Source organism: Chamaea fasciata, unplaced genomic scaffold, assembly GCF_029207755.1.
Source record: "Chamaea fasciata isolate MVZ Bird 193981 ecotype frontalis unplaced genomic scaffold, bChaFas1.0.hap1 SCAF_2, whole genome shotgun sequence".
Classification (NCBI taxonomy): domain Eukaryota; kingdom Metazoa; phylum Chordata; class Aves; order Passeriformes; family Sylviidae; genus Chamaea; species Chamaea fasciata.
This window is the reverse complement of record NW_027094087.1, coordinates 46,732,048-46,759,881: the sequence shown is the minus strand read 5'-3', so window position 1 is coordinate 46,759,881 and position 27,834 is coordinate 46,732,048. Positions and strand designations below refer to the sequence as shown.

The 27,834-nt window shown below is 52.3% G+C and overlaps 2 protein-coding genes across 2 annotated transcripts; one reads left to right on the top strand and one right to left on the bottom strand.

The window, feature by feature from the left end:
* The first annotated feature begins 303 nt into the window (after positions 1-303).
* Positions 304-3,906, top strand: CDX2 (caudal type homeobox 2). Its single transcript, XM_066177436.1, has 3 exons — positions 304-802; positions 3,026-3,171; positions 3,368-3,906. The coding sequence occupies exons 1-3, from the start codon at positions 304-306 to the stop codon at positions 3,530-3,532; spliced, it is 810 nt and encodes a 269-aa protein (XP_066033533.1). The 3' UTR covers positions 3,533-3,906.
* A 14,437-nt stretch (positions 3,907-18,343) lies between these two features.
* On the bottom strand, positions 18,344-24,418 carry PDX1 (pancreatic and duodenal homeobox 1). Its single transcript, XM_066175932.1, has 2 exons — positions 23,919-24,418; positions 18,344-21,080 (listed from the first exon to the last, which is right to left on the bottom strand). Exons 1-2 carry the CDS (start codon positions 24,313-24,315, stop codon positions 20,692-20,694), a joined length of 786 nt encoding a protein of 261 aa, XP_066032029.1. The 5' UTR covers positions 24,316-24,418; the 3' UTR covers positions 18,344-20,691.
* Between the last annotated feature and the right edge of the window lie 3,416 nt (positions 24,419-27,834).

Below are 27,834 nucleotides of genomic sequence, written 5' to 3'. Positions count from 1 at the left end.
TTTTAAATGCAAATCGTCTTTTAGGGGTAGTAGCTATATACCCAGCGCCTCTCCACGTCACCTGCCTTTGGTGTGTCTGGGCCATTACTAATAGAGCCTTGTAAACAATCGTTAATCATGTAAGGACTGCCGGCCATTGGATTCGGACCGGGAGCGCGGAGAAGCGCGGAGCGCAGCGCGGGGCCGCGGCCCCTCCGCCTGCCCCCTCCCCGCCCCGGGCAGCCCGGCCCCAGGCAGCAGCAGGCGCGCCGCGGCGAGAGCCCCGAGCAGCATGTGGAGAGCCGCCGCCGGGGCCCCGCCAGCATGTACGTGAGCTACCTCCTGGAGAAGGACGGGCCCATGTACCCCGGCCCGGTGCGGCACTCGGGGGGGCTTAACCTGGCAGCGCAGAACTTCGTCGGTGCCCCGCAGTACGCGGACTACGGCGGGTACCATGTGAACCTCGACGGCGCCCAGTCCCCCGGGCCGGCCTGGCCCGCGCCCTACGCCGCCCCGCTCCGCGACGACTGGGGCACCTATGGCCAAGGGGCTCCGCCGGCCGCCGGCGTCGTCCACGGCCTCAACGGGGGCTCCCCCGCCGCCCCCATGGCCTACAGCCCCGCCGACTACCACCACCACCACCACCCGCACGCCCATCACCACGCCGGCCCCGCGCCCCACTGCTCCGCCGGGGTCATGCAGCCCCTCAACGCCGCCAGCGCCGCCGCCAGCGCCGCCCCCGAGCCGCTCTCCCCCGGTGGGCAGCGCCGCGGCCTCTGCGAGTGGATGAGGAAGCCGGCGCAGACCCCGCTCAGCAGCCAGGGTAAGTGCGGGTCGGGGCCAGGCGGGCGGGGGCTGCCCCACCGACCACTCGCTAGGGTGCCGCCGGGCAGCCCGGCAAAGCCTTTTTTCGGGGAGAGCTCCCCGAAGAAAACCCGTCCGAGGGTCGGTCCTCGGGACAAGAGGGCTGCCGGGCTCTGCCGACAGCCCGTCCGCGCTGCTGAGTGCCGGACCGGCAGCCGCGGGAGCGGCGCTCCGCCGGCGAGCAGCGCTGCCGGCCCCGGGGGCTCGGTGCTTCAGGCTGCGCTCCGGCGGAGCAGGGTGGAATGGCCAGGATCCCGAGGAAACGCTCGCTCTTGCTCCCACTGCTCCGCTCTCCTGCTTATAGCCACTTAGAAGATTTTTATAACCAATTATAGTCATATAAATCATCGGCCGGTGTCGCTCCGCATTTGTTTCTGAGTCACTGGGCGCCTGCCCTTTATTAAGGTCTCCGTACGGCCAGGCCTCCCGAGAGACAGCGGCGGCCACTTGCCAGTCCGATCCCCGCGGGCCGGGCCGTGCCCCCGGCCGGGCCGTGCCGGGCCGTGCGAGGGCGTGCCCTCCCGGGCCGGGCCGCAGCCGGCGCCGCGCTCCCTTGTGATGTTAATACTCCCGCAGACCCTCTCTTTCGTTCCCACCGTACATCTGCCAGAGGACATGCGTGTCCAGCACTTTGATATACGCCTTCCACGGCTACTATCTCCTCGTCTCCCTTTTGTTTTTTGGGTTTTGTTTGTTTGTTTGGGGTTTTTTTATTTATTTCTTTCTTTATTTGAAAAAAAAATGTATATAGTGGCCAAAAAAATAACCAAAAAGGGATGACGACTTTCGCAGTAAATAATGACTTATGGCATTCCCCTCTCATCCCCTGCCTTGCGTGGCCGGCGGCAGGGCCGGCGGGGGTACCCCGGTCGGAGCGGAGCGGGAGTCCCGGATACGCCTGTGGCCGCCGCGCCCCGGGGGAAAAGCCTCGGTGGTGCCCCGGTGCCGACCGCTGGCACCGCCACGTCCCGGGTGCCGGTGGCGATGGGACTCTGACAGGCCCACCGCGCTTCCCACAGCAGCCCATGGTGTTCCCACACTTTGGGCTTGTGCGGTGGTGGCCGGTCCCTTGTCTCCATTCAAATTCTGCCTTTGGAGCCAGTGTTTATGTTAATGTGCAGAGCTGGGGGGATGAAAGCGCCTGCCGCCATTTGTTCAGTAGTGGTAATTCAAACAGAATGTGGCTGTCATTAAGGCTTTGAGAAGGGTTTTTCTTTGATAAGATCTCCTTGTCCTGCATTGTTTGGGACTGTGTTCCCTATTCACTGGCTCTGGGGAGTTTTCTCTGATCAGGCTTGTATCTTTACAGGGTGCTTTTGTTGTGGTTTGCAGAGAGTTTACCTGAACAAAGTCAGCCTGCTAGCCATTAAGCACCTTGGGGGCAGAGACTCCCCGCCTCGGCTCCCTGGGGAACGGGAGGGCCGGGGACACAACCAGTTAAACAAGAAACCCTCGGGAAAAAGGAGGTCACCGGCTGCGGCGATGCACTCTCACCGGCTGCTCGCCGGCTTTCGCCTTCGGATTCCGTCGGGTTTTCGGTGTTTGGTTCCGTTTGGGGTTTTTTGTTTGTTGGCTTGGGTTGGGCTTTTTTGAACTCTGAAGTTGCACGCCACACTTCCAGGCTTCCCAAGAAATCCCTGCAGCCCCCCATGCCGTAACAGAAAAGGGGGAGCTGGGCCCCTTCACGAGTGGTTCCCTGCGGCCGCTCTCGATTCTAAGGTCGCCCTTAGAACGCTGTTCCTCGTTTAGAAACGAAATCGTCCTGTCCTGAACGGGCCTTTTACTTCTTTCCCTTTTCGTCTTTCTCTGTAAAAAGTTTGTGGTCGCTAGGGAAGGCAAAACAAAACCAAAAGCCAAAGAGTTCACAGTAAAGATGTCCCCGTGCTAGGCAGGGGCGTGCGGTGGGGCCGGGGCCGGCAGCCGGGGCTGGGTGCCTGCGCCCGCCGACATGCCTGGCATTGATGTCTCATGTCCCCAAGGAACTGCGGAACGTCTGCTTTCCTCTGCCACGCTCAGCAGAGCCCGGGACAGCGGAAGGCGAGCCCGGGAGCAGCCCGCTCAACACCTAGCCCGGGAGGGGGGGATAGGACTGCTCCTGATCGCTCTGCGCCGCAGAGAGGATGCTGCGCTCAGCTCTGCCCTTTGGCTTTGACTTTCTCAACCCTGGCTTTGTGCTCCGCAGTTAAAACCAGGACGAAAGACAAGTACCGCGTCGTGTACACCGACCACCAGCGGCTGGAGTTGGAGAAGGAGTTTCACTACAGCCGCTACATCACCATCAGGAGAAAAGCGGAGCTGGCCTCCAATCTGGGGCTGTCGGAGAGGCAGGTCTGTCCCAAAAGTGGCGCTCCTTACGCATGCCACGTGTGGCCGGGATGCGCGGGACGGGGCAGGGATGCGCGGGACGGGGCAGCGCGGGGGCAGAACGCGCGGGATTGGGATGCGCTCTTGGCGAGAGCCCCTGAGAGGGGGACACATCCCCGGCGAACTGTCCCCCCTCACTCCCTTGTACACCTCCCGGCAGGTGAAAATCTGGTTCCAGAACAGGCGGGCGAAGGAGAGGAAGATCAACAAGAAGAAGCTGCAGCAAGCGCAGCCCGGCGGCGCGGAGCCCCTCAGCCCCAGCGCCTCCTTGCAGGGTCCCGCGGCGGGGGCGGCCCCCGGGCTGGGCCCCGCCGCCCCGCAGTGACAGCGGCCGGGGACAGCGGCGCAGGGACCGCGGGAGGACGCAGCGGATGGGGCCGGGCCGGGCCGGGGGGCGCGGTGGGAGCGGCCCCCCGATGCACTACACCGCCCCGCGGGGCCGGCCGTGTGTACAGGTGTACAGTGTATGTGTCTCGTCGTCCGAGGGAAGCGTGTGCATCGCTTTATTATTATTATTATTATTATGTTTGGGTGCTTTTTTTACCCTGGAATTTGTTAGAAAAAAAAGTGGGGGCGCTGCCTGCCAGTCAACCCCCGGTATATCTCAGGGATCGGTCCAAAAGACCTTTGCAATGTTGTTGGGCTAATGACGAATTTTAGCAGGAAAAAAAATTAAAACACATGTGGTTTTTTATTTTATATTTTATTTTATTTTTTTCTTGCAACCGTGAATATGCAAAATGTTCATTCTGCCCTGAGGGTCAGAGTAGACGAGATAAGGCACTGTTTAAACGTTCAGAAGTGAATTGCTTAATGTTAGACACTTGTAAAAGAGCCCATAAATCCAGTGCAGATAGTCATCCATCCACATTTATTAGCTGCAGTGCAGAGAAATTGAAAGAATTTAGTCTCTTTCTGGAAAAGGTGTCCTGTCATGCTGAAATGAGGAGCCTTGTTTGCATGTGCAATGTCCCTTTGGTTAAACTATGTGCTGTTTCTCACATTCTTACAATTTCTGTCTTGGGGGGGGGGGGGGGAGGGGCTGTTTCAGCTGATTTTCCAAAGTTTCCTTGATTTTATCAGCTTTATGTAGGCTTCATCACAGCTCTACCAGAAGCAGAAACATTGGAAGAGCTCTGTGGTATATCAGAGCGTGCTTTGGACGGGCTGTGGCCAATTCCACATGCCGGCTAGATGGAGAAGACCAGGAGAGTCCAAATGACCCACTTAGGCAGAGATGAAAACAAGAAAAGTCCAGGTGATTTGGCCAAATCAGTCTGGCTGTTTGCCACATGTATTTCTTATTTAGGGATGGGAGACGTCCAGCTGCAAAGTGAGGCCAGGCTGGAGCAGCCACGCTGCAGCCAGCGCCCTTGGCTGGGTAGAGCCAGCTCATGTTGGCCTGGGCCCAGCAGGGCTGATGGGAGCACTGTCCAGCCCCAAACACGTTATGAGGATTATTAACTTCCCCAGGATTTAGCCCCATGCTGTTCAGTTTTGGCCATCAAAATTTTTTAAGTTATTCCATTTGCCTTCTTTGGGACACTTTGGTTTTTTCTTTGTTGAAGCTTTTTTTTAATCTTTTTGCTAAAAGCCAAAGCCAAATTCTAGCAGCATATACAGAACCTCATGGGGAGAATGATCTGGTCAGGGACTGACACTACTGACAAGGCAGCTCTTTCTGCCTAAGGGAACTCGGGGAAATGGAAAGCACCAGCCCCAAGGCCTCTGCACTGCATTTTGTCTGCATGTAGCTCCATGCATCCAGGGGCTGGCAGTCCAAGAGCAGACATGTGGCCACGCAAACCTGATCCAGGGCTCCTGTGCCTGGAAGAAGACTGTGGTGGGAGGCAGCAGCTCCAGTGCAAGGAACCTGCTTGATTTTCTGCTGCATACGTGGTCTCTGAAGTGGGCCCGGCCAGGAAATACGGGTGCAGCCCCAAGGCAGTAACACTGTGCATGGGCTTACACACAGAGCACGTCCTGCTGGGTGCAATGTCCAATGTTTGTTCTTGATCAGAGGGAGGCAGGAGCCAGATTCATCCTTCTGTGACTCTAGAGGGTCCTTGGATCATTCTGGAGGACAACCAAAGTTGGGCAGCGCCCAAACCGAGGGTCATGGCTCTGCAGCACCAGCCCCAAACCAGCACAGAGCAGTTGCACCAGGGCTCTCCGAGCTGGAAGGGCTTTGCAGGCACAGTGGCCCACTCGTCCCTCTGCGCTGTCCCCGGGCACGAGGGCTCTGGGTGGAGGCAGCCCCGGGCGGGGCCGCCCCTTCGAGGATGTCCTGCGGCGCCCGGGGCCGCCCCCGCAGCATTGATCCCGGGCCGGCTGCTGCCGGAGCCGCTGTGCGTTGCTGCGATACGCCTGTCAATAAACCCTGTTTGGATTGTGGAGCAGAGCGCAAGGTTTGTTTGTTTAGTGGTTAGAGGTTCAAAAGTCGGCATTGTCCCACTGCAAATGAGCACAAGTTTTTTCTCCCTAAGGAAAAGCTGGCTGTGCTGAGTGGGAGGGAGAGATATCGGTGGGGCCTTTTATTTGCTTCCAGGAATAATTAATGGCAGTGAGAAAAAAAGATGACCACGGAGTTATGAAAGACCATCAATAAGTAAATTAATCACAAAGGGTCTGAGGGTTTAAGAGGTGCTGCTTGCTGTGGTTTTGTTGGCATTGACCCATGCCCATGGGGCTGGAGTAACACGGGACTGGCAGAATTCAGGACTCCTTACTGCAGTGGTGGCACACAGTTGCCCCTGGCACCAGCCCAGGCATGACAACATCTGGGACAGTCCCTGTAATCTTTCAGTAGTGTGCTCCTTGGGTTGGGGTTTTTTAATGCTGCAAGTATGAAAATTTCTTTCTTACCTGTAGGATTTTGGAGAAAGACAGTTGCCCTCATTGAGGTGAACTGTTTGATGTCCACGGAGGTTTTTGTGCCCCAAAAAGTTCATTAGAGACATATAAACAAACCTGACACATTTTAAACATCCCCATTCCAGATCCCTTGCTCCCTGCTAGCAAGCATTCATTTTCTGAGCTCTCCTCAAATTCTTGACTCTGGCAACACAGAACTCAGATTTCAGAGTGTAAGAAGCAAGTAACCAAGCAAATCATACCCCCTTAATTTCAAATATGTCCCCTCTCCCATCCCCAAGCAAGCAAACCATCAAGCTTCCATCTTCCTTTATATTCCTCATGCACCATAAAGGAGTGTAAAAAGGAACAAACTGGGCATCCTATTTATTTGAGTGGCTATTTACAGGCACCTGGATCAGTCCACAGCTGAACTATGACATTGAACCAGAAACTCTGTTTCTCAGAGGTGAGCTGGTTGTGGTGACACCCCAAGCAATCCATGGGTTTTTTCAATTCTCACAGAGCTCCATGCAGTCCTGCAGCAGCATGCCAACCCAGATTAGTGGGGCTCAACAGGCCAGAGCTGCTGCACCTTGCTTGCCTGACAGGGGCTGGAGCAGGAATCCATGAAAAGAAAAACCCAGGAAATCATAAGGGTTGCCCCCAAGACCCCTGTTCTCCCTCTCTTGTCAGATTTTCCTGCTCCTATCACTCTACAATAACTAACCAATTGGTATTCCTTCTCTTGGATTAACTCTTAGGCAAATACCAGTTCCTCAAGAAAGCTCTTTGAATTTGGGTCAAGGGATGACAACATGTGTCATTGCCCATCATAGGAAGAACAGTAAGGTCCTTAGACGACTTGGATGGCATCTAGAGCAAATGTCTCTGATCCAAAGTATCTTTTAGGGGCACTTTATGTGTTCTGTCTGAAGGCTGAGCACTCTGGATCTGCAGAATGAAGACAGGAATCTTTTATTAAAAATAAATTAAAAAAAAAAATCTTACATTAGGAGTAAGCAACAGCTTCAGACATATTCTCCATCCAGCATTTTTCCCACACAAGTGACCTCTGTCCAGACTGTTTCCGTCTGTGGATGAAGCACATATCCCAGCCATCTAACAGAGGGCAGAGCCCATCCTTCAGAAACTGAGGGGGGATTTGCTATGGTGGACTGAAGCAATGACTCCAGAGGACGGTGTGATGCCATAGGTTTCTCCTTGCTACTCCATCACCAGCTGGTGTGGAAAAGGCAATCATGGAGCTTACAATTCTGTTGACACAGCAGGGCTGTGTCATAGCCAAAATTCATGACCAAATACTTTCCCTCTGTCCCACACAAGTAATGGAGCTGAGTGCTGAAGTTTAGAGCAGCTAGAGCTGAAAGCAAACCTTGAATTGATGCCAGAGAAGCAGCACTGGAAGCCTTCCAGGAAGCAAACAGCTTGTAAATGGTAACAAAAGTGAGCAGGACACAAGACTGTTGAGGGCAGTGTAGCTCAGCAAGAGAGCAATGGCACCTCGGAGTGAGAGGTCATGGGACACGTGGCCTGGTGCAGCAGGGTACAGGTGCTAAGGAGGTGCATGCTAGGAATCTCCCCAGCAAAACAGCTCTGGTACTGTCAGAAAGCCATGGTAGGGAAGTGTCAGAAACCACCAGGGACAGATGGGAACAAAGTCTCCCAGAAACCTTAGCAGCTTTCTGGGCTTTGCTCCAGAATAGCTCTTTGATGGAGCAGGATGTTCCCGTTCTCCTCACTGAGAAGGAAGGGTTGTTTCCTTCTCACCTGCATGTTCTGCCATGCTGTGACTCAGGTGAACAGTTTCTTCTAATTAATGTCTCAGCTTCTGCAGTGCCCCTGGTTCCATTCTCAGTTTTTGACACTTTCAGAAATCAAACTTACCCTCCTTCCAAGAGGGCAACAGAGAGTTACTTGCAAAGAAACAGGAAAAATTTGAGCTATTCACAAAATAAACAGTTTGCTGCCAGGAGATTGGAATTAGAGCCTTGGGAATCCCTTTCAAACCCTGTATTTCTAAATTGAGGTATCATCTGTTTTGGGATGACACCCACTGGATCCCCCTGATTCAAAGTAGGTACAGAAAAACAGAGAATGAAAACTCATGGATGATTCTCATTACATGTTCACACAATTGTCTAGATACAAATCTGTGGCGTTCATTAGACTCCAGACCAGTTAACCACTGGTAAATAACATGAATAATTTTCTCATTGCTTCTAATTTCTTCTAATTAAAACACTAACTAAGCTAAGCTAATATCTAATGCATTCTGTATAATAGATGATCTATTTAATGTAATATCTAACCTATTGGTCCAGGTGACTGCTTTGATTCAAATTTTCAAACTAAGGGAAGTTCATCATTACCTCTCTTAAGTGTGCTTCACAGAACCATGTAATAGTGTGGGTTGGAAGGGACCCTTAAAACTCACCTAGGTCCTTCTGCCCTGCAATGAGCAGGGACATCTTCAAATGGATTGTGTTATTCAGAGCCACGTCCAACCTGACCTTGAATATTTCCAGGGGTGGGGCATCCACCCCTCTCTGGACAATCCATGCCCTTCATGCCCTCTCTGCGAAACATGTTCCAGTGTTTCACCAGTCTCATCGTAAAAATTTCTTTCCTATATCTAGTCTAAATCCAGCCTCCTTCATTTTAAATTTCTGCCAGCTCATTTCCAATGTGCATATCCCTAGCACTTGAGCTGGACTGAAGAAAATTAGAAAGATGCCAAATGTAACATCTGCCCCTTGGCGCCCCTGCACCCAGCTGCAACAGGCAGGACGGGGGGGAAAACCACTGCTTTTAGTGTTATTCCAAAAGAAGAGAACACGCCAAACAGAACACATGGAACTTCCCTGCTTTCAGCATTCTTCTTCCCTTAGTCACCCAGGTATTTTTGGGCAGCTGTCGCAAGCTCGTGCAGTTTTGCTTTTGAGTCAGATCCTGTTCCCCTGACATGTCTTGCTGCCTTCCACAGAGTTACAGCCTGTCCTGCAGATAACTTGCCTAGACCCAAAGACCTTTGTGAGAGAAAAGCTGCCTTATCTACTGCATTCTTTGGAAAGGGATGTTCCTCACTGCTTTGTGCCTTCCTCTCCTGGCATTCAAGACAAACTTTCAGCCCTGGGAACTGCGATTGCTTGTGGTCTACTTTTTCCATGCCATGGTGTGACCATGCAGAGAGAAAGATCACGTAGGGCTTCAAGACTTGCTTGGTGTCTTCCCTCCCTGAGTGTGGACAGTTAGGGCTTTCAACAAAGGCTTGCTTGTAGTTAAGAGAACATCTTGATGCAGAACTCAAACAAACCAGGTGCGTGATTCAGGGCACTCCACAATCAGGTAGGTCTCAAGATTTTTAAGATCACAATTCTGCTTTTAGGCACCTTGAGTGCAGTATAGGCAAGACATGGACACCAAGAGGCCTTCTGAGCCTCCAAAGGCATTTAAACTCCTAAATCAAGCAAGAGACAAGAGGCATAATTATCCAAGGTTTTTCTTCCTTTTCTCCACGGTTTGAAAATGAGCCAATTCCTCTCATGGAGATTGTTGGAAGTCATATAAAGAGCTGTGCAACAGTTAACTACTGAGTCTCTTTAAAGGTAACGCGAATTTTTGATTATGTTTTAGGGAAATTCCAGTCCTCACGTGATCCAGAGATTTTTTTCGTTATTTGTAAAATTTCAGGTGAGACGGAATTTACATTGGTGAGAATACCTTCCTATCCATAATACCAAAGAATTATTTTTCCAGTTTAAAACACAAATGGGCTACTTTAAGAATAACCAAACCACTAATTTTTCATATATATTAAGTGCGTACGTGTATGTTGTTTGTCTGGCAGTTATGCTCATTTTTTAAGATCGTCTTTCCTCCCCATGAAGAAGCTTACATGCATCTATAGAGGTGGAGGTACAGCTAACCATGGAGATCTGAAAAGGGGTCTCTGAAAACATCTTGCGCAACTGTTCTAGGAATGTAGTGACTCAGAAGAAAAAGCGACTTTCTCTTATCAGGAGCTTGTTTCTTCCTCGAGGACTTCAATCCAGAAACATGATCCTTTTTCTGTTCCCAGTAACCGACATCCTGCTCTTCCAAGGCCAGAGCAACACTTTGGACCTACTCTTTCATTTTCAGTCACTCCCTCACCAATCTCCTATCGTGGCTCCAAAGGTGTTTTCCATCCTCAGAGGCTTGGTCTCTGCTGACTCTCTGCTGACGGCTCCTGCCGGTAAAAATGTGCCCTTTGTTATCTCTTTGCCTGTGGGCACATGCTCCTGAATTGGAGCAGGAAAACATCGACACTGGCCCAAGGAAAGAAGCTGCTCAAGCGGGGGCGGTTGGGGCTGGCATGGTGGGGGGCCGGCAGTCCACCAGAGTCTGGAGGGATTCAGCCTTCTCCTATGTACATCCCTACTCAGGCATACTACCATGGACACCTGGAAACCTGCCTCCTTCCCTCTTGGTGTAGGAAAGTGCTCCTATATGGTCAGTGGGCTGGGAGCTGCTGTCACACAAATACCCTGGTGCTGACACCTTATGCAAGAGACAGCAACATTGAAGTGCAGCACGAGAAAGAAAACAAGGAATTTTCCTGTCTCAGAGATAAGGAAAGGTAAGGGAAAGAGTTTGGGCTGCAGTGCCAAGTGCTCCTGGAGGCAGGGGATGCCTCAGTGGTGCCTGGTGCCTCTCTGCTGAAAGGGAGCCCAGGCTCAGCTACTGAAGGCAGCAGTGTCCCTCACCTGGACTGGGCAGCTGCCTGTGTCCTGCGAGGTTCTTGTAGTCTGGGATGTGCTCTGAGGTCCAGAGCAAAGGTAGAGCCTGCTGAGAGGGACACAGGTAAATGTACCACAGCAGCTCGCAGAGCCCACGAAAAACATGGAAGGAAGGAGTGAGAGCCCAGTAGCCACTGCTCCTTTCCAGGCAGGTTCCTCACCGTGTCTCACCATGCCACTCCCTTCCCTTCCCACCCAACTTGCTCAACTCACTGGTCCCTTCCCGACAGTCCAGGAGAAAGCAGGGGCCAGTATGAAGTGTTAGGAGCACAGTCAGCACAAAACGATGATTCATGCTGAAGGAATCAGCAGTGTGGTTTTATCTGACCTTAAATGTTTAACCTCACTCAATCTGCTTTTCCTTTGTGAACATCACGCTGAAGGAAGGAAGGAAGGAAGGAAGGAAGGAAGGAAGGAAGGAAGGAAGGAAGGAAGGAAGGAAGGAAGGAAGGAAGGAAGGAAGGAAGGAAGGAAGGAAGGAAGGAAGGAAGGAAGGAAGGAAGGAAGGAAGGAAGGAAGGAAGGAAGGAAGGAAGGAAGGGAGGGAAGCAGGGACTGCAGTGTCGCGGCGCGGCCGGCAGGCGGCGGTGTGGCGGCTCCGCAGGGATGCGAAATGTGCTTCCGCTTCCAAACTCTGCTACTGCCTTCATCTGACCTCACAAGAGGAGTCTGGCACATCCTTTCTCCCCTCCCTGGGCTTGTGCCACCAGGGATCGATATAAAGAGCTTAAAATGGCTCAGCATCCATTTTTTCACCAGGCAGCACAGCAGCATCGAGCACAGTCCCACTTGTCTTCCTCCCTCGGCAGTGTTTTTTCCTTTCTTCTGATAGTTGTTGCTACTGCAATACAAGACATCAGCCAGTGCTGGCGTGTAAAACACGACCTCACGGAGCAGAACCTTCCAATTGCTGTGGCACCGTCTGGAGAGTCCTGGTGGCACTAAAGAAAGCCTTTACATGTCCTACATAAGCCATGTTTGAATGGCTGAACAAATCCCTCCTCCTCACTTTTCTATCCTCTAGTTCCCCACATTCATCACACCCCTGATATCCTCTTTAACAGCTGCTGTTCAAGAATCTAGTCCAAAGCCCATTCAAATCAGTCCCATTGGCTGCAGTTAGCATTGGACCATGGCCTAGATCTCCTTTACTGGCTCTTGGCTTTATGCCTCTTCCAAGCCCTCAGTTGGAACAGTCTTTGCCTCTTTGAAGGCTCCCTTTCATCAAATTGCTCTTAGTCCCCCTTCTTACAGGATGTCTCTCTACACTGAGTAAGTGATGGCTTCAGAAAGCGTATTGGGATGTAGCAGAGGCCATCTAAGAAATGGCAGAAGATGGAGAGATTCCTGGCAAAGAGGGATATCTTCTGGAGTGGCAGCAGTGAAATGAGGGTGGCCAACAGCCAAGATGTGTCAGGCTGCAAAAGGAAACTCAAGCAAGGAGGAAACTCTTCTAGTAGCGATGCTGCACTCATGGCTCCATGGGCCACTCTCCTCTGCTTCCCTGCTTGCTTCTTTTGAGCCACCAGATCCTGCAGAAGCTCCTGCTTTGTGTCAGAGGTAGTGCAGGTGTACAGGTGAGCTGTTTCCAAAATGAAAGATATTTCATTTCAATTTTTGTAGGATGATGAGTATTTTGTTGGATTGATGAGTTGATCCAGCTGCTTCTGTTTGCTGCAGAAACAGGAGGCAGAGAAGGAGCGCTAGGATTTTGGACTAATTTGACGTGCCACTGCACCCTCAGACTGGGGTGTGACAACTTCCTGGCTGTTGCCGATCCATTGCTGCTCTCCAGTTCTGCCCTTGCCTGATGGTTACTCCATCTGTATCATTGCTTTCTGCCCCATGTTTTATTCCATGTAGGCCTGAAGGAGGGAGAAGGCTTAAAAGCAAATTGTTCCTCTTCTTCTCCTCTCTGCCACTATTCTGGCTCCCAGCTACAATTTCTTCTCTATGGCATGGAGGGAAGCACTGTCTTTTAGCTGCTCCCTCCCTGGATGTTTTTTTAGTTGCTGCTGCATCTTCCTCCATCATCCACTGCATGCCCCATAGCCAGGCACGGTGCCAGGCTGGTGTTGCAGAGCGTGCAGAGGTAACACCACACCTCCCTTGATCTGACTTCCCCACCTCCATGCAGACACGGCCTGCAGGTGTCAGCTTGTCTCTTCCTAGGTCCTGAGGCCAACCTGTAAAAGCGTTGTGTCTCCTGAGCCTCCCTCCCCACACTCTCCCGAGTGTTTACAGGGCTACAGCCAGTGAAGAATGAAGCCCTGACCTATATAGAGACCACACCTGGAGGAGACGCATGGACACAAAGACTTTCCAACAAGCTATCACTAGTGCTAGCCCTCTATAATCCAGTGGCTGAGACAGCACAGTGAGGGTAGGATATTCCAGATCTTCCATGAGCAGTGCTGCTGTGTGGCTTACCTCACTCCACAGAGCCAAGCTGAGAGGATGGGACAAAAGGAGGCATAGGGGCAAATGGGACTTTGCTGGAGCAGGACATAAATCTGCTACCCTAAGTGGATTTTTATCTCCCACATCTCTGCAGATTTCCTGACAATTTCCAGTGCTTGCTTCTAAATGAATTTGGATTATTTTTCACAGGAACTGAGAGGCAGCTCTTTAAGATTTTTTGCCAAGAAAGAGCTCCACTTACAGCCCTGAGCATGCAGGACTCTAAGTACCTGATTTGTCATAACCAGGGACAGCTGGAACAAACCCTGCATGTAACTGAATAAACACTACTGCAGAGCAACTGCATTAAATGGAAATACCTGCCAGAATCACACCACTTTTCTTTAGTGTGTGGACCAGGAGGAATGTGGAAATAAGTGAGAAAACTCCATCACATTACAAGGGGGAACTAAGCTTCTACAAGGAAGGTGCAAGCTGCAATTAACAGCTAAGTAAAACACACAAAGCACCTGGTTTCTGTATCATAACTTGTCCCTAGAAGCCAAATGGCATTCCCAGCTAATGACCTCATTGGTGTCATAATCCTGTAGCTGTTGAGGTCTTGGCATTACATCAGTTACCTTTTTCTGCACCCTTCTGCCTTAATGCCTCCCTCAATGCCTCCCTCTGGCTTCTCCCCATAACAAACCAACGGCTTCAGCCTTCATTTGCCTCCCTTCTGACCCCTCCTGCTTTCAGTGCCACCTCATCCTTCTGGCTGTCCACCCACTGGCAGTGTTGCCTTCCATGACTATCTGGAGTACCATTCCTCTGCTTGCCATCCTGTCCAGCTTCTGTGTTTGAGCTCTGGGAATCTGCTCTCAGTAATTTCTCTAAAAATCTCTAATAAGGGAGAAGTGGCCTGGAAAATTAATTTTCTTCACCAAAACTTTTCCTTTGGATTCTTAGGAGGCTGTTTGAAAGAGAAGTACACTGTCCTCTGCTTGCTATTAGGGCAAGAAACCATAGGCTACAACTGCAATATGTAAGATTGGTTGGATGCTAGGAAAATGCACTCATGGTAGGAGTAATGATGCACTGGAATAGAGAAGATTGTGACATCTGCAGTTACATAGGCCTTAGTGAAGAGAACAGAACAGCATGTCTGAAGTGATCTTACTTTGGGCAGAAGAACAGAGTAGAAAGCTCAGTGGCTCCAGTTTCAGTTCTATTTTTGCTCCTTCAGGGATACACCTAAGGAATCCCTTCTTTGTCATGAAAGGGTCATGCAGCTTTGCATTTTATGGCCCTTTCCTCTGCCTTTACCTCCACCTAATCTCATGCACTGCTGGAAATGCTCACTTGCACACCTGCCATCATATGTACCTCTTTCTGTTCAAAGTGACACTTTCTCACTGAAGTATGTGGCATGAATTTAACAAACCATCAGTGATGTGGCAGCAGAGGGTGAAGTTGTGAGCAGGTTTCCAATCACAGCTCCAGGAACCAGCCTGACTTTAGCAACAAGTTCTATCACATCCTTTCCAGGGTAAAGGATTTGATGCCTCCAAAGTAAAAGGGATTTCCCCCTCCTCTCCCTTTTATGACAGCTTTCAATTTTTGGATAAAAATCCATCTTACAGAATGGATTAAAAATAAAAATAATCCCAAACCAGAATTTGCTATTCTGCCACCTTATCTTGAGCAATGTCACCTCATGCAGTCTCACCCTTAGCCAAATACTGACTCACCACCAAGGGCTTAGCAGTGGGAAAGGAGAGAGGGCATACCAGATGAGAGATCAGCTCTCCTGGCTGCAGTCCTGGCAGGGAGTGAGCAGCACGTGTTTGAATCAGAGGCACTTGAGCCGCCGTGCTGAAATGTTGTTAAAAGCCTGAATGCAAGGGGGCTGCTTTGCTGCTGCTTGCTGCAGGGAGGTGCAGCCTCCTCTCCTAGAGGACTTGTGTTCAAAACATGACTTGGAGCCCTTCGATGCCGCACCCAGCTGAGGCTCCCAACAGGTAACTGTTTGCTTTTCTCTGGAGAAGGGTTTGGGCCCAGGCAAGTGGTGTTCAAACACAAGTCTCTGCACAGTCCAGGACCTGGTATACCTCCCCTGGCTCCACCTTGGTCCTGAGACAGCTTGGTCTGCCAGCAAGGGCTGTGGGAACCCTCTGCTCTCTCCAAGGGGAGCTCCATCCCCTGGTTCTGATTTCTTCTTACAGCAGTGAAGTCACTAATCCCTGCCTGCCTCTGCTTGGTGCTTTGAGGTCTGCAGGGAATGTCCAAAGCAGGCACAGCTGAATATATAATGGCACATATGGCCCATGCTCAAACAGAACACCAGAGTGCTCCCAATCACTCCTGAAGACAACTCTGCCAGTATCCACTACCAAGCCTAGCCCTGGTAGTGGAGACACAAACCATTGCACCCTCTGATTTCTGAGCCAGCTGGATGTGTTTTACTTTTGAATCTTAAATCACTCTGCCAAGGGTTCTTTGAACAGATGCTTTTCTCCTCCTGGGTCTGGGTCAAACCAGACCCTGGAGAAGAAAAGCATCTGCTCAAAGATGCTTTAATTTCATTCATTTTCTCCTGAGAAAATGAAGATGCCACTGTCAGCAGCTCATTGTTCCCATTGTTCTCTGCTATGAGACAAAGCAAAGCAGCCCCATCTTTGCCAATGTTTCTTAGCAAATGCACTGCATTTGCAGTGGTCATTGCAATCGTCTTGCCTTGTTGGTCCTGGTCACCTATATCTGTGGAGTTTCTTCCCATTCTATCTATTGTTGGGTTGTTTCTGAAGAATATGCCTGTTTGCAAAGGCACCTGCCTCTTGTGACCAGTAAATCCTGGTGGATGGAGCCAGACATCAGGGCTCCTGTGAACATGCCTAAAGACACCTCATGCAGAAGGAGCACAAGTGCAGCCTCTCCTCCTTGCAGGGGAGCTGCTGCTGGAAACAAATGATTTCTGGAACAAGCCCTGATATGAGGCAGCAAGTACGTCAGATGTTATAGTAGAGGAACCACGTGTTTGAGTTTCCTACTCCATGAATGAGGCTGGCCAGGCCTGATTCATCACCAAAGCATGCTGGGGAGAGAGGCACTCAGCTCATTTCCTCTGCATTTTATTTGTTCCTGCATACGTTGTGATCCCAAAAGTGCTGGGGAACAGAGGAGCTGCATACCAGGACAGGAAATGGTGGGAGGAGAGGAGATGTAGAAAGGCAAAGATTAGGAGACGCCTTGTCTCCAAGCACTTTAGCCTTTGCTCCACCACTCTTTGTACTTGCAGTTAAAGCACTGCTGGGGCACATTGGTGCTGGCACAGTGCACAGAAAGACACTGGAAAAGGTGCTGGAAGACAGTGGGACAGGAGCAGTGATGAAAAATGTTAAGTGTTAAATGAATGTAAGTAGTGGGTGGGTGAAAGTAGATAGCATTAACTACTAACACAGACACTGCAGTGTTTCCACGTTTCATTTTCATTTCATTTCATTTCATTTCATTTCATTTCATTTCATTTCATTTCATTTTCCTCCCTAGATTTCTTCCTGATTGCTGTAAAGAACATCCTTGAAGATCTGGCTACTGTTCTTATCCTCATCCAGGGAAGAAGAAAGCAGAAAGGGTATTGCCTTTCTGAGTTACAGCTTTTTGGAAGCCATGTGTGTGCACGTGTATTTGCGTGGTTTGCCTATGCTGATGTGTAAAGGTCTCTCTAAGCTATAAGGACTTAAGGGAGCACAATGGCCCTGCTTTGGTGGAGGTTGCAGGGCTGGCAACCCATTCCTGGTTGCACTTCAAAGCACCAAAGCATTTCTGAGCAATATTTCATCTCTCAGCCTGCAACATCTCTGTTCAGCTGAGTTTGTGGAAGCAGCAGCAATGTCAGAGTAGGAGGCAGCAACCTTCAGTGTCTGACCGGAAAGTCTTTCACACCTTAGGTTAAACCACTGCTTTCAGAATTGATTTATGGGCATAATTATCTATAAATGGAGAGATTTTCAGGCAAAAATATGGGTTAGTAATAAAGGAGGCAAGTAGAGTCTTGCAATCCTACTTTTCATGTTGCCATTGCTGCAGGACCGTGGAGCATGGTCCTGTTGTGGGGGAAGTAAGGCGGGGCTGGCAGCAGACTCTGGCCTGTGTGTGACAGCAGCCCCGAGCGGCTGCCGGCATTTGCCCAGCAGTTTGCCATTTTCCTCAGATGCCTGGAGGCGGGAGAGGTCCTGCCTTGTGGTCTTCCACGGGATGGCAGTCAGTGTCTCAGGGCAGAAGCAGGAGAACACTTTCCCTGCAGTTCTGGGGGGATGGATCTGAGCAAAGTTGGAGCAGCAAAGGTGTTGCCTGTGCAAAGCTCAGTCAAGACTTGCAACCTCACTATCTTCCCTGGAGCCATAGGTAGAATTTATGTCTCCATAGTTCCTGATGGGGTGGATGCCTTGTCAAGGTGCACCCAGGGACAGGAAAATTGACCTAAATCTTTCTCAGCTTTTCCTTAAAATAATTAACATTGAACACATACAATTTTTGGGGACATACCTCTCCCGCACCTGCCTTAAAGACTTCACTATTGCCCAAGAAGGAAATAAAAAATGTCTCACTCTCCACTTTCTCTCGTCTAATTTTAAAAGTATTTTGAGAATGTTTCATGGATATTCTATCCCAGGGTTAATTTATTTACAAATAAACCATAAACTATTTCATAAGGGGAGGTGTCTCCTAGGTAGATGGATATATCTGGACAACTGGTTTTGATGAGGTGACAAGGCTCAAGAATTCTAGTGGCTCTACAACTCCCCAAGTCAGCCTTGCCTTTCCCCAGCACTCTGTAGGGCTGGCTGTGCTGTCAGGTGAAGTTACTTGTTAAACAAATAAACTATGTCAGCTCTTAGAAGAAAAATACTTTATTCATTAAAACTAAACCATGCAGTTCCGATTCTGCTTCTACTGCTAAAAACACCTCAGCACCGTGGTCAAACGACTCATATCAATTGTGCACATTTTTCGTTATCAGAGCAGTGCACAAATAAAATCAAAACTGAATGCACTACACTGAAGAAAGGACAGGCAACGTTTCAGCTACTGTGTATGCTGCTCAGCCAGGGCAATGTGCTCAACAAATTATAGGAAAAAATCGAGGTATTTTGTGTGAAAGACGTCCTTTCTGCAGCTAGATCTGTTTTTATAGTGGCTCCCGAATTGTAATGCCAGTGCCAGACATTGTAAAAGGTACATGGAAATCGTTCCACTTCATGTTACCAGTGACAGGTTAATGCTAATGAACAGTGATTAAAAGTTCTGAGGTTTTTAAAATGGCTTCATGTCCCCCAAAATTTTAAGAAATATTACTTTAATTAATACGGTGCTTTGCTTCTTAAGCATAACAGCTTTATTTGAATTTTGCTCATATAATCATTAGTAAAAGTTCTCACTCATTGACTGCATTTTGATGAATAAGGATATACAGGCTTGGATGATAAATTTCTCAGGCAACTTGCAGGAAAAATTACCAGAAATATTCCTGTTGGCACACAGATATTAATGTCCCCAGAGGAAAGAAAAGCAATAGACAAATTACACCTTCAGTTCAAGTTTCCACCTTAGTGTTAGAAGTTTCATATAAGACGAGAAAACCCCAAGGAGCTGCGCCAAGCTATTTGCTCTCCCCCTCGCTTTCAGCCGAGGGACTGGGAACATCCTCTGGCCAGGGTGCGACAGGCTGTGCTCCTCTTTTTCCTCCTCCCATGGCACTCCCGGGCCCGCAGTGCGGGAAGGCCCGTGACGGTCCCCGAGGGATGCTCGAGGGGTTTTTGCTGTCGGGTACAGGACAGAAACCTTCCTGTCGAGGAAAGAAGGCAGATCCGCCCGACCGACGGCAAACCGGGCAGTTCCTACTTCCTTCCAACCGGTGTTTTCTGTTTCTAGTTCGGCTGTGGTTTGCTCCCCACTTAGTTGGGGTCCCCGCCGTTGTCGGGACGGGGAAGCTGTTCCCAGCAGCGGGGAAGGCAGGCTGGGCCCGGGGCGGCCGGCACGGACTCCGCTGCCCATCTTCCGCAGGGAAGCTCCGGCCGGGCTCTCTCCCCGCTCCAGCCCGGAGGGGCCGAGCTTTCCTGCACCCCAGGCCGGGCCGACAAACAGCACCCAGGAAAAGACCCCGGTTCCGTGCAGTGCCTCGGGAGGCAGCCGGCCCCCATCCTCTGCTGGGGTGTAAAAACAAGTCTGCAGAGAAAAAACACGCGGAGAGCCACGCTGGGACAGGAGCTCATGCTGCAGGGAGGTTTCTCCTCTCCAAGGCAGAGTCCGAGCTTGCGAAAGAGTTGGAAGGAAGAGAGGCAGGAGCTCTTTCCCAAAGGACAATGTCCCTGGGACCAACCCTACCCCAGATATACCACTCTGTCTGCTCGCGGCCCGGAGAGCACCCGCGACTTTTTCTGTTGCATCCCTGGGCTCACATTCACCCCTCGAGCAGGCGAGCGCAGCCCTGGAGCCGCGGAGTGCCCCGGAGCCCCGACGGGCACGGAGCCGCGGGCAGCAGCGCAGGGTCCCCGCAGCCGCTGGCGGAGCCCGGAGGAGAGTCTGGCTACCTGTGCCGCTCATCGGGAACAGGTCATCGGGGGAGACAAATCCTGCCCGCAGGACACGTGGGTTTTTTCTTTTTAAATTTTTTGGATTTTTTTCTCTCTCTTTTTCTTTTTTTTTTTCTTTCCCCCCCTCTTTCTTTCCCAAAAGCAAAAGAAAACGAAAGAAACCAGGTTCCAGTTTCCAAAGAAGTAAGTAACAGTCCTGAGAGAGTCCTCGGTAGAGCCGATGCCCTGGGGCGACTAGAAGGGACGGGGACAGCGGCGTGCCAGCCCGTGGGTGGTCCGGGACACTCGGCTCCGTGCCCGCGCTTGTGGACCGACAGACCCGGCGGGACGCGCGCTCCGACCGAGCCGGTGTCCGCGGCAAGGAAGGCAGCGTGTGCTCGCTTCTCCTGCGGTTTCCAGACCTCTCCGTGCACCCAGGATGGCACACACCGTCGGTGGCCACCTGAGACCCGCCTTCCCCGGGGGAAGCTGTCCCGTATGGCTCGCTGAGGCGCCGGCGGCCCGGGGGAGCGGGACCCAGCTCGCCGCCATCCCGGCGGCTCCCCACGGCCTCCTCCGGGGCTAGCGCCCACAGCGAGCCTCTCCTTGTCACAGCTGGGCATCCTACATTTACTTTCCGGAGGACGCGACTTTCGGAGTGGAGACACCGCGTTTCTCCGGGGGAAGGCGCGAGTGGGTCGACACGGCACGGCACGGCACGGCACGGCACGGCACGGCACGGCACGGCACGGCACGGCACGGCACGGCACGGCGGAGGGAAGCTGGCGCCAGCTTCTCAGCTCTTTTCCATGTCCCATCCTTTTCCTCGTCCCGGGCCGTGGGGCTCCCCGCGGCTCACCGAGAGTCCTGCTGCCTTCTGGGGACTAAGCTGGGGGCGAGAAGGTCCCTGGAGGCTCCCGAGGGAAGGTTCCCGGAGGGGCACGCCTGGAGATCCTCCTTGGCCTGCAGCTCCCCGGAGGACACCACGCAGTCTTGCTCGGGGTCATTGCTGTTGCCCGCCCCTCGCTTTTTGTCTTCTTCTTTCTTCCACTTCATCCGCCGGTTCTGGAACCAGATCTTAATGTGCCTCTCGGTCAAGTTCAACATGACAGCCAGCTCCACCCGCCGCGGCCTGGAGATGTACTTGTTGAAGAGAAACTCCTTCTCCAGCTCCAGCAGCTGCGCCCGCGTGTACGCCGTCCTCGTCCGCTTGTTCTCCTCCGGTTCCACCATGTAGGATCCCCCTGGAGAGAAGCAAGAGTCAGCCTGGGCCCGCCCAGGGGACCACGGCCCGGGACCCCTGCGCGGCGCGGAGGATACGCGGGGGGAAGCAAGCGGGGTGAGGGGGAGGCCTCGGGGAGCTCTCCTGCTGGGCTGAGTGAGGTGGTGCTGCTGGCGGCAGGCACCGCTGCTGTTACTTTCTTTTACAATAATTCAATATTTTTTAGCAATGATTTGGATGAAGTTTATCAGGGAAGCGCCGTCTCTGGAGCCGAGGGAGAAACCCACGTGCCACCATTTGGATGACACTGAGAGCTCAGAAAGGCTCCCGGATCCAGGGCCGCCATTGTTCAGATTCGTGTTAAAATTAAATTTAAAAAAAAATAATTAAAAAGTAAGAAAAGAAAAAGAAAAAAATCCACCACACACACACACGAACCAAAGCAAAACGGAAAAATTCAACCCCTCAAAAAAACCCTCAAAAAAACTCAAGCCAAAACAAAACCAAAAATGATGCACCAAAAAAAAAATACCCCAAAAACCAACCCCCCCCCCCCCCCCCAAAAAAAAAACCCCTCTAAAACCAAGTAATAATAATTATTATAATTAGTGGGCCTGCCGGGCCGGGCCGGGAGTTGGACCTCAGCCGCTCCATTTCACCACGCTGATGAAACCTTGGGTTTCTTGCTCCTGGAAGAAGCGGCAGCAGCGGGATTGCCGCTCCCTCCGCGGCCGCTGCAGTCCTGCGTGGGCGCTGGGGCACGGGTAGGACAGGCGGGCGCACCGAGATGGGCCGCAGGTGGGCACGGAAACTCCGGGCCGCTTTTGCCAGCGCCCCTCTGGGAACGTTTTTGGATTTGTTATCATCTGCGGGGAATGGTGCTTAAAACAGCCAGAACGAAATAACCATTGCAAGAGAGATACGTAGACTCTCCCACCACTCATCTTCCTATTCCCACGGTTCTGTATTTATATATACAGTGTTTGTAAAGGTAAACCTATGTATAAAACTTATATATGTATTTAAAATATATATTTAAATACACAGATAATATTTGCAAAGTGATGTGTATATATATGCGTATATAAATATTAAAATCAATGTATATGTGTATAAAAATGTTGGTAAGTATAAACTTATGCATGAATGAGTTTATATTTGAAAAAAAAAAAAAAAACCCAAGCCAAAACCTTGTTCTGTTTCTTTAAACTAAACTGGAGCTACCGGGAGGGTGGAACGCCCGGGGTCTGTCGGAGGGCCGAGGTCGGTCGGGCCCGGGACAAGGCCGGCGAGCCTGGGACGAGAGTGGAGCCCGGGGCCGGGCACGGCATGTGGCACCGGGCCGGGCTCGGCCGCGGCCTCCCTCCCTGGGCGCCTTTTCCTGGCAACAGAGCAAAGCCCCGCAGCATCCACAGACGCCTAAATCCCAAAGGTTTCCATGAAAAATAAATCGTCGGGCCGTACAGTTTGCCACATACATGGTACAAAACATGCTGGAGTTTGCTGTGAGCGCTCTGTCGCACTCGGCACAGCGCGGTGCCCCTTTCTCCTCCTGCGGCGTGCTCCGGCAGGAACCCTGCACACACATCACACCGACCGGGTCATGCACGGCCCCTGCCTGCTCCTCCCGGGAGGGCTGCGCACAACAGCCAACAATTTTAGGCTTCCACGGGGAAAGTTTCGCTTTCCTGCTGATTTTGTCATTCTTCGGGTGCAGCAGAAAGAGGAAAAAAAAATAAAAGGTGTAGTTCAAAAGTTTGGCTTAATATTATTATTACTATTATTAGTAGTATTATTACTATTATTCCCAAAATTCACTCAACTCATGGAAAACAATCTAATTTTCTCTCTCCGTCTTTCCACCTCCGTCCTGGCACCATCCCTGCCGCCGTGTCCCCGGCCTGGGACAAGACACTCTTCTACTTTTGGGGACGGATGCGCCTCTTGGGAGACTGGGGACAGCCACCTGTCCTGCCTTCCCCCTCGGGCTGCCCCATGCAATTCCCAAACTATTTCGTGGAGATTTTAATACTCCGGTCCTTTTTCCAACTGTCTATTTGAACAAAGCCATTAATATAATATTTGCCGTATAGGCGTGACGGAGGCGCAGGACACGATAACATTGTGCAGGCAGAGACAGAAATATTGTTGGGCAGCGGAACTTTCTGCCTAGATAGAGTTTCTTCCCCTCACTAGCAACTCTGTTTTGTTTGTGCATTGTTTTCCGTGCCCTGTTTTTTTTCACTTGGAGAGGTGCATTTGTGGCTAAAACCCGTCGGGGAGCAGGAGGAGCGGGATAGAGGGGCCAGGAGGGGAGGTGGGCTCTGCGCCGGGGAGAGCCGAGAGGCAGCCGAGAGGGTCTCGGCGGCTGCCCTGAGGGCTCGGAGTGGGCGCAGGGACGCGGAGCAGCGGGGCCGTCCCCTCCCGCCAGCCCTGCCTGCCGCTTCCCCGCCCGCTCCACCTCGCAAGTGCCTCCGCGACCCGGCCCCCGAGCGGAGCTCACCGCGCCCGCGGGGACACCGTGCTGCCCGAGGAAGCGGCTCCCGGGAGGCGTCACGACGTCCCGGTTTGGCCACAATTAGTTAATTGGTGAAAAATAATTTGTTAATAATTGCTGAGGCGCAGGGAGCGGTGAGCCCGCCGGCGGGGACTGGAGTGCCGGCTCCCGCCCCAGCGTTCAACCCAACACTAGCAGCCCCAGAGCAGAGGGTCTGCAGAGGCTGGCGGAGGGCAAACGACCCTCCAGGACCTCTCCACACTACATGCGGGCGGTGGGAGCCGGACCGGTGCAAGGGAGGGCTCCTGAGCGCCGAGCGGGAGAGAAGCGGTAGGGGGGGCAGAGGGATGCGGCGGGGCTTACCGGTCCACTGTCCCTTCCAGGCGTGCGATTTGGTGGACTTCATCCAAGCGAAAGGCACCTGCACTCGGGGCTCCTCTATAGCCCCCGTGTCCGCCCCGTCTGCGAAAGGCAGCGCATCCTGGTGGGGAGGAGGAAGATGAGGGTGGTGGTGGTGATGGTGATGAAGGTGGGAGACCCCGGCATCCTCAGTGATGGGGGGCACCTCGTAAGGTGAAATGTCTGGCGGGCTGCCTTGCTCGAGAGCCCCTAAAGCGCTGGAATAAGGAGTCTGTTGCTGCCTACCCATGTACAGGCAGGCGGGGGGGCTGGGGTTGTAGTCCTGCGCCTGGGCTCTCTGAAAGGCACACGACTCCTTGTAGAGCTGCGCCGAGGCGTAATACTGCTCCTCGGTGTTCATGGCGAGCGGGGCCAAGGGGGCTTCGCAGCTTAGGGACACATAGGATTGCTCCCGCTGGCGGAGCCCGGGATGCCTCTTTGACAGCTGGCGGCCCCGCCGGGCCCCACCGCCCTGCCCGGCTCCCGCCGCCTCCCCATAGGCGCCTCTCCCCCACGTGAGCCCTCCCGCAACCCTCCGGGGCGGGGCGCGGGCCGTAGGAGGCCACCCGGGGTGGCCCTGGTCCCGCAGCCCCCTTCCTTCTCCTCAGCCGGGCCGACCCCGAGTCCCTCTACCTTTCTGCTGAGTGCCGCTCCCCGCTTTGGGGTGAGGAGCCTCGCGGTGGGCTTGCGGGACCGGGCAGGGGCTCAGGGGATTGCGCCGATGCGCGGGGTGCTCCGGGACGGATGGTCCTTGAACACATCTTTTCCCTCTCGCTTGCCCAGAAGTTGCTCGTCCCCCAGTGACCCCCGGGCGCAGAGAGGAAAACCCTCGGAGGGCAGAGACAGACTCGGCTCCTGGAGGGGTTTAGCGACAGGGCACTTTTGGCTGCGAGGGCATCTCCGCTAGGGATGTGGGCGTCCAGGGACAGGCAGGGCGCTCCCTCGGGGGTACCCGTGTTCCGGAGCCCTGGGCGAAGGCCAGCACCGGCCGGTGGGGGACCACAATGCTATCACCAGAGCGAGCGATAGGCAGCGGATTGTTTGTCCAAGAGGTAAATTTGGGAGCCTTCCCCGCGGCTTGGGCTGCAATGTGTTGACCCTCGGAGATAATGTGCTCCGAGCTGGTGCCGGTTGACTTGGTGACGAGGCTATGAGGAGGCGGAGAGCTACCGAAAGGGACAAAGATCATTTCCCTGCCTCCCTGCGCTCGGCCCGGCCGCCGCTCTCTCCAGCTCGGGTGCAGGCACGCTTCCTATCTGCCCGGCCCGCCTCCTCTGGCCGCCGCTTCCCGGACACCGGCGCTTCGGCCGCCGCCGTCGGGGCGCGCTCCCGCGGCTCTGTGTAGGGCGGGCAGGGGTGGCCCGGCTCGGCTCGGCTCGGCTCGGCTCGGCCAGTAGTGATGCACGCCCTGAGCGGCGAGGCAGGAGGGTCCCGGTCCCTCGCTCCTGCGCCCTGTTCCTTGGGGTCATAAACCCGGCCAGTCCATTACACTTCGAGTTTCCGCTCCGGACTCACGCGGGTCCCCCCTCTCTTGGAAAGCATACTGAGCCTTTGATTCAATATTGAGCCATTAAGCGATTGCTTTCCCAAGCCATTTAACAGCAGCTCTTATGGATAAATAAACAAAAAAGGCTGTAAACCAATTATAGCGCGGATAGTGAAAAAGTATTTTATTAGCGGGAATTACAGATAGACATGGCTGCTGCTCGGGCTCCCTGCGCCCGACACCTGCCCCCTCCTTCCCCTGGCATTCCGGGCGGGGTACGCGGCCCGGCAGGGCTCGCAGACAGTGCGCGGCCAGCGGGGATGTGCAGCTCCCTTTGTGGTGGTTCCCCCATCCAGGCCCGCGATGCTCCCACTCAGCTCCCTTGCAGGCACGGCTGTCCTTTGATCCGGAGACGTCTTGTGCCCCGACCCCAGAGCAGCATCCACAGCCCCTTCCCCAGAGATCTGTTACCCGGAGCATTTACAGCTGTGGGTTTTCCACGGGGAACCGGCACGGACAAACAAACCGGAGGCCATAAAACCCAGAGCAAATTGATTCATCTCCTGGGAGGACCATTACCCGGTGTCTTAATGCGGTCCTCGCTCTATAACGAACGTTTCTAAACAGAGCAAACACTTCACCCTCCAAGGCAAATGAATTTCCTATAATTTAGAGCTAATTCTCTTCCATTCTGCCTGCCTGAGCAGGCGATAAGGGCACGCTTTGCTGTGCTGACAACAAGGTGGTGAGCTGCAGTGCAGGAAAATACCGCTGGGTATCCCGGCACTGGGAACCTCGGCCACGTCCTGAGGGTGATGATGTCCGGCAGCCCAGGGTTCCCGGGGGAGGTGAGCCCGGCTGGAGCCAGATCACAGGGATCACTTCTGCCTGCCTTCTCGACCTGGGATGAAATCACTGATACTTGGCTTGAGTCCTTCCACAGCTGTGGGTTCCCAGGAGAAGTCTCCGAACAGTGAATGGGTCCCACCGCAGTGGGAAATGATCCCCTTGCTGTGGAAAATGGGTGATGGAGGAGACCGATGGGAATGATGGAAATGGCCAAAGGCCTCAGTTGCCCCAGTATTGGGCTCTGCAGACACAAATTTGTCCCTGAAATGGTCAATACATGTCACCTGTGAGAGTTGCAGAAAGGTGAACATACAAGGCACCAAAACATCTTCTACTAAACTCCCAGAATTTTCTACTCCAAGGAGTTCCGGAGTGCTATGAATGTAATAGTCCTCGGCTGATTTTTCCATGTTTTAAGTCTCCCCTGCAGCTTTATGTAAACATTTTGCCTCTCACCAGCTTGCAGCAAAGTGTTCCTCAGATTAAGTGCTGCCGTGTGAGACACTGCTGACCCTGCAGATGACTGCATTTAACAGTCTAATTTTCCAGCTAGAAGAGTCTTGAGATGTGTAGGTACAATGTAAGAAATTAAAAGGTGCATCCTTGCCTCTAGCTCGTTTGTGGAATTTGAATGGCGAGCCCAGGTTCTCCTGTATATACATAGTCATCTCCCTGCTGAGAACTTCCCTGTCTTTACTCCCCAAGTCTGGTTTTGGTAGGCTTGGAATGACAAAAAACTTGGCCATCCCTACAGTCTGTAGGCAACCATGCAAAGAGAAAATGGCTGTTACAAACAGCCTTATTCCCACTGATAGATGTTCAGTCAAGTTTTAACCATTGAAAACAGAGAAAAGTAATGGACATGTTGCACATAGGAACATATAAACAATAGATCAGGTAGAATTTCCCCCACCTTAAATCCCATCTGGATGTCTGAGCAGTTACCTGCTCTAGGAAGTTTTAACGGAATGTAGGAGACCCTCATAACCTGGGGATATTTATGGCTGGCAGGTTTGCTTAAATCCCCCAACTTCATCCATGGAGCTGAAAAACTTGGTGTTGTGTCTGATGCATGGTCCCAAACCCCAATTAATACACTTGTTGTAGTTCAGGCTGAGAACAACCTGCAGATTTTAACATCTCCAGAGGAGGCTCCAGAACCTACTTGGGCAGCCTGTTTCAGTGTTCTGTCAACCTCAAAGAAGGAAGTTTTTCCTCATATTCAAATGGAATTTCCCATGTTTCTGTTTGTGCCTGTTGTGCCTTTTCTTGTCGCTGGACACCACTGAAAAGAGTCTGACCCCATCCTATTACACTCACCCTTAAGATATTTGTACACACCAACAGAAATTCTCATAGTAACCTTGCTAGTCCAAGAGATTAGATGAAAAGGAATCCATGATCCTGATCCTGTACCAGTAATTAAGGGATGATGGTGACAGCAGCAGTGTTAATTAGAACAGCAGGTTGCAATTATCCTCATGCACAGGAATTCAGATATTCGAGCAGCAGTAACAAACGCTTCAGGTACACAGCTGCTGTCAT

What these genes read in the sequence shown, in the direction of transcription:
- PDX1 (XM_066175932.1), bottom strand. Translation starts at nt 24,315, where the DNA reads ATGAACACCGAGGAGCAGTATTACGCCTCGGCGCAGCTCTACAAGGAG. An exon ending in CTGGAAGGGACAGTGGACCG is followed by an intron (nt 21,081 to 23,918) that starts GTAAGCCCCGCC and finishes GCTTCTCTCCAG; the next exon opens with GGGGATCCTACATGGTGGAA.
- CDX2 (XM_066177436.1), top strand. Translation starts at nt 304, where the DNA reads ATGTACGTGAGCTACCTCCTGGAGAAGGACGGGCCCATGTACCCCGGC. An exon ending in GACCCCGCTCAGCAGCCAGG is followed by an intron (nt 803 to 3,025) that starts GTAAGTGCGGGT and finishes TGTGCTCCGCAG; the next exon opens with TTAAAACCAGGACGAAAGAC. An exon ending in TGGGGCTGTCGGAGAGGCAG is followed by an intron (nt 3,172 to 3,367) that starts GTCTGTCCCAAA and finishes ACCTCCCGGCAG; the next exon opens with GTGAAAATCTGGTTCCAGAA.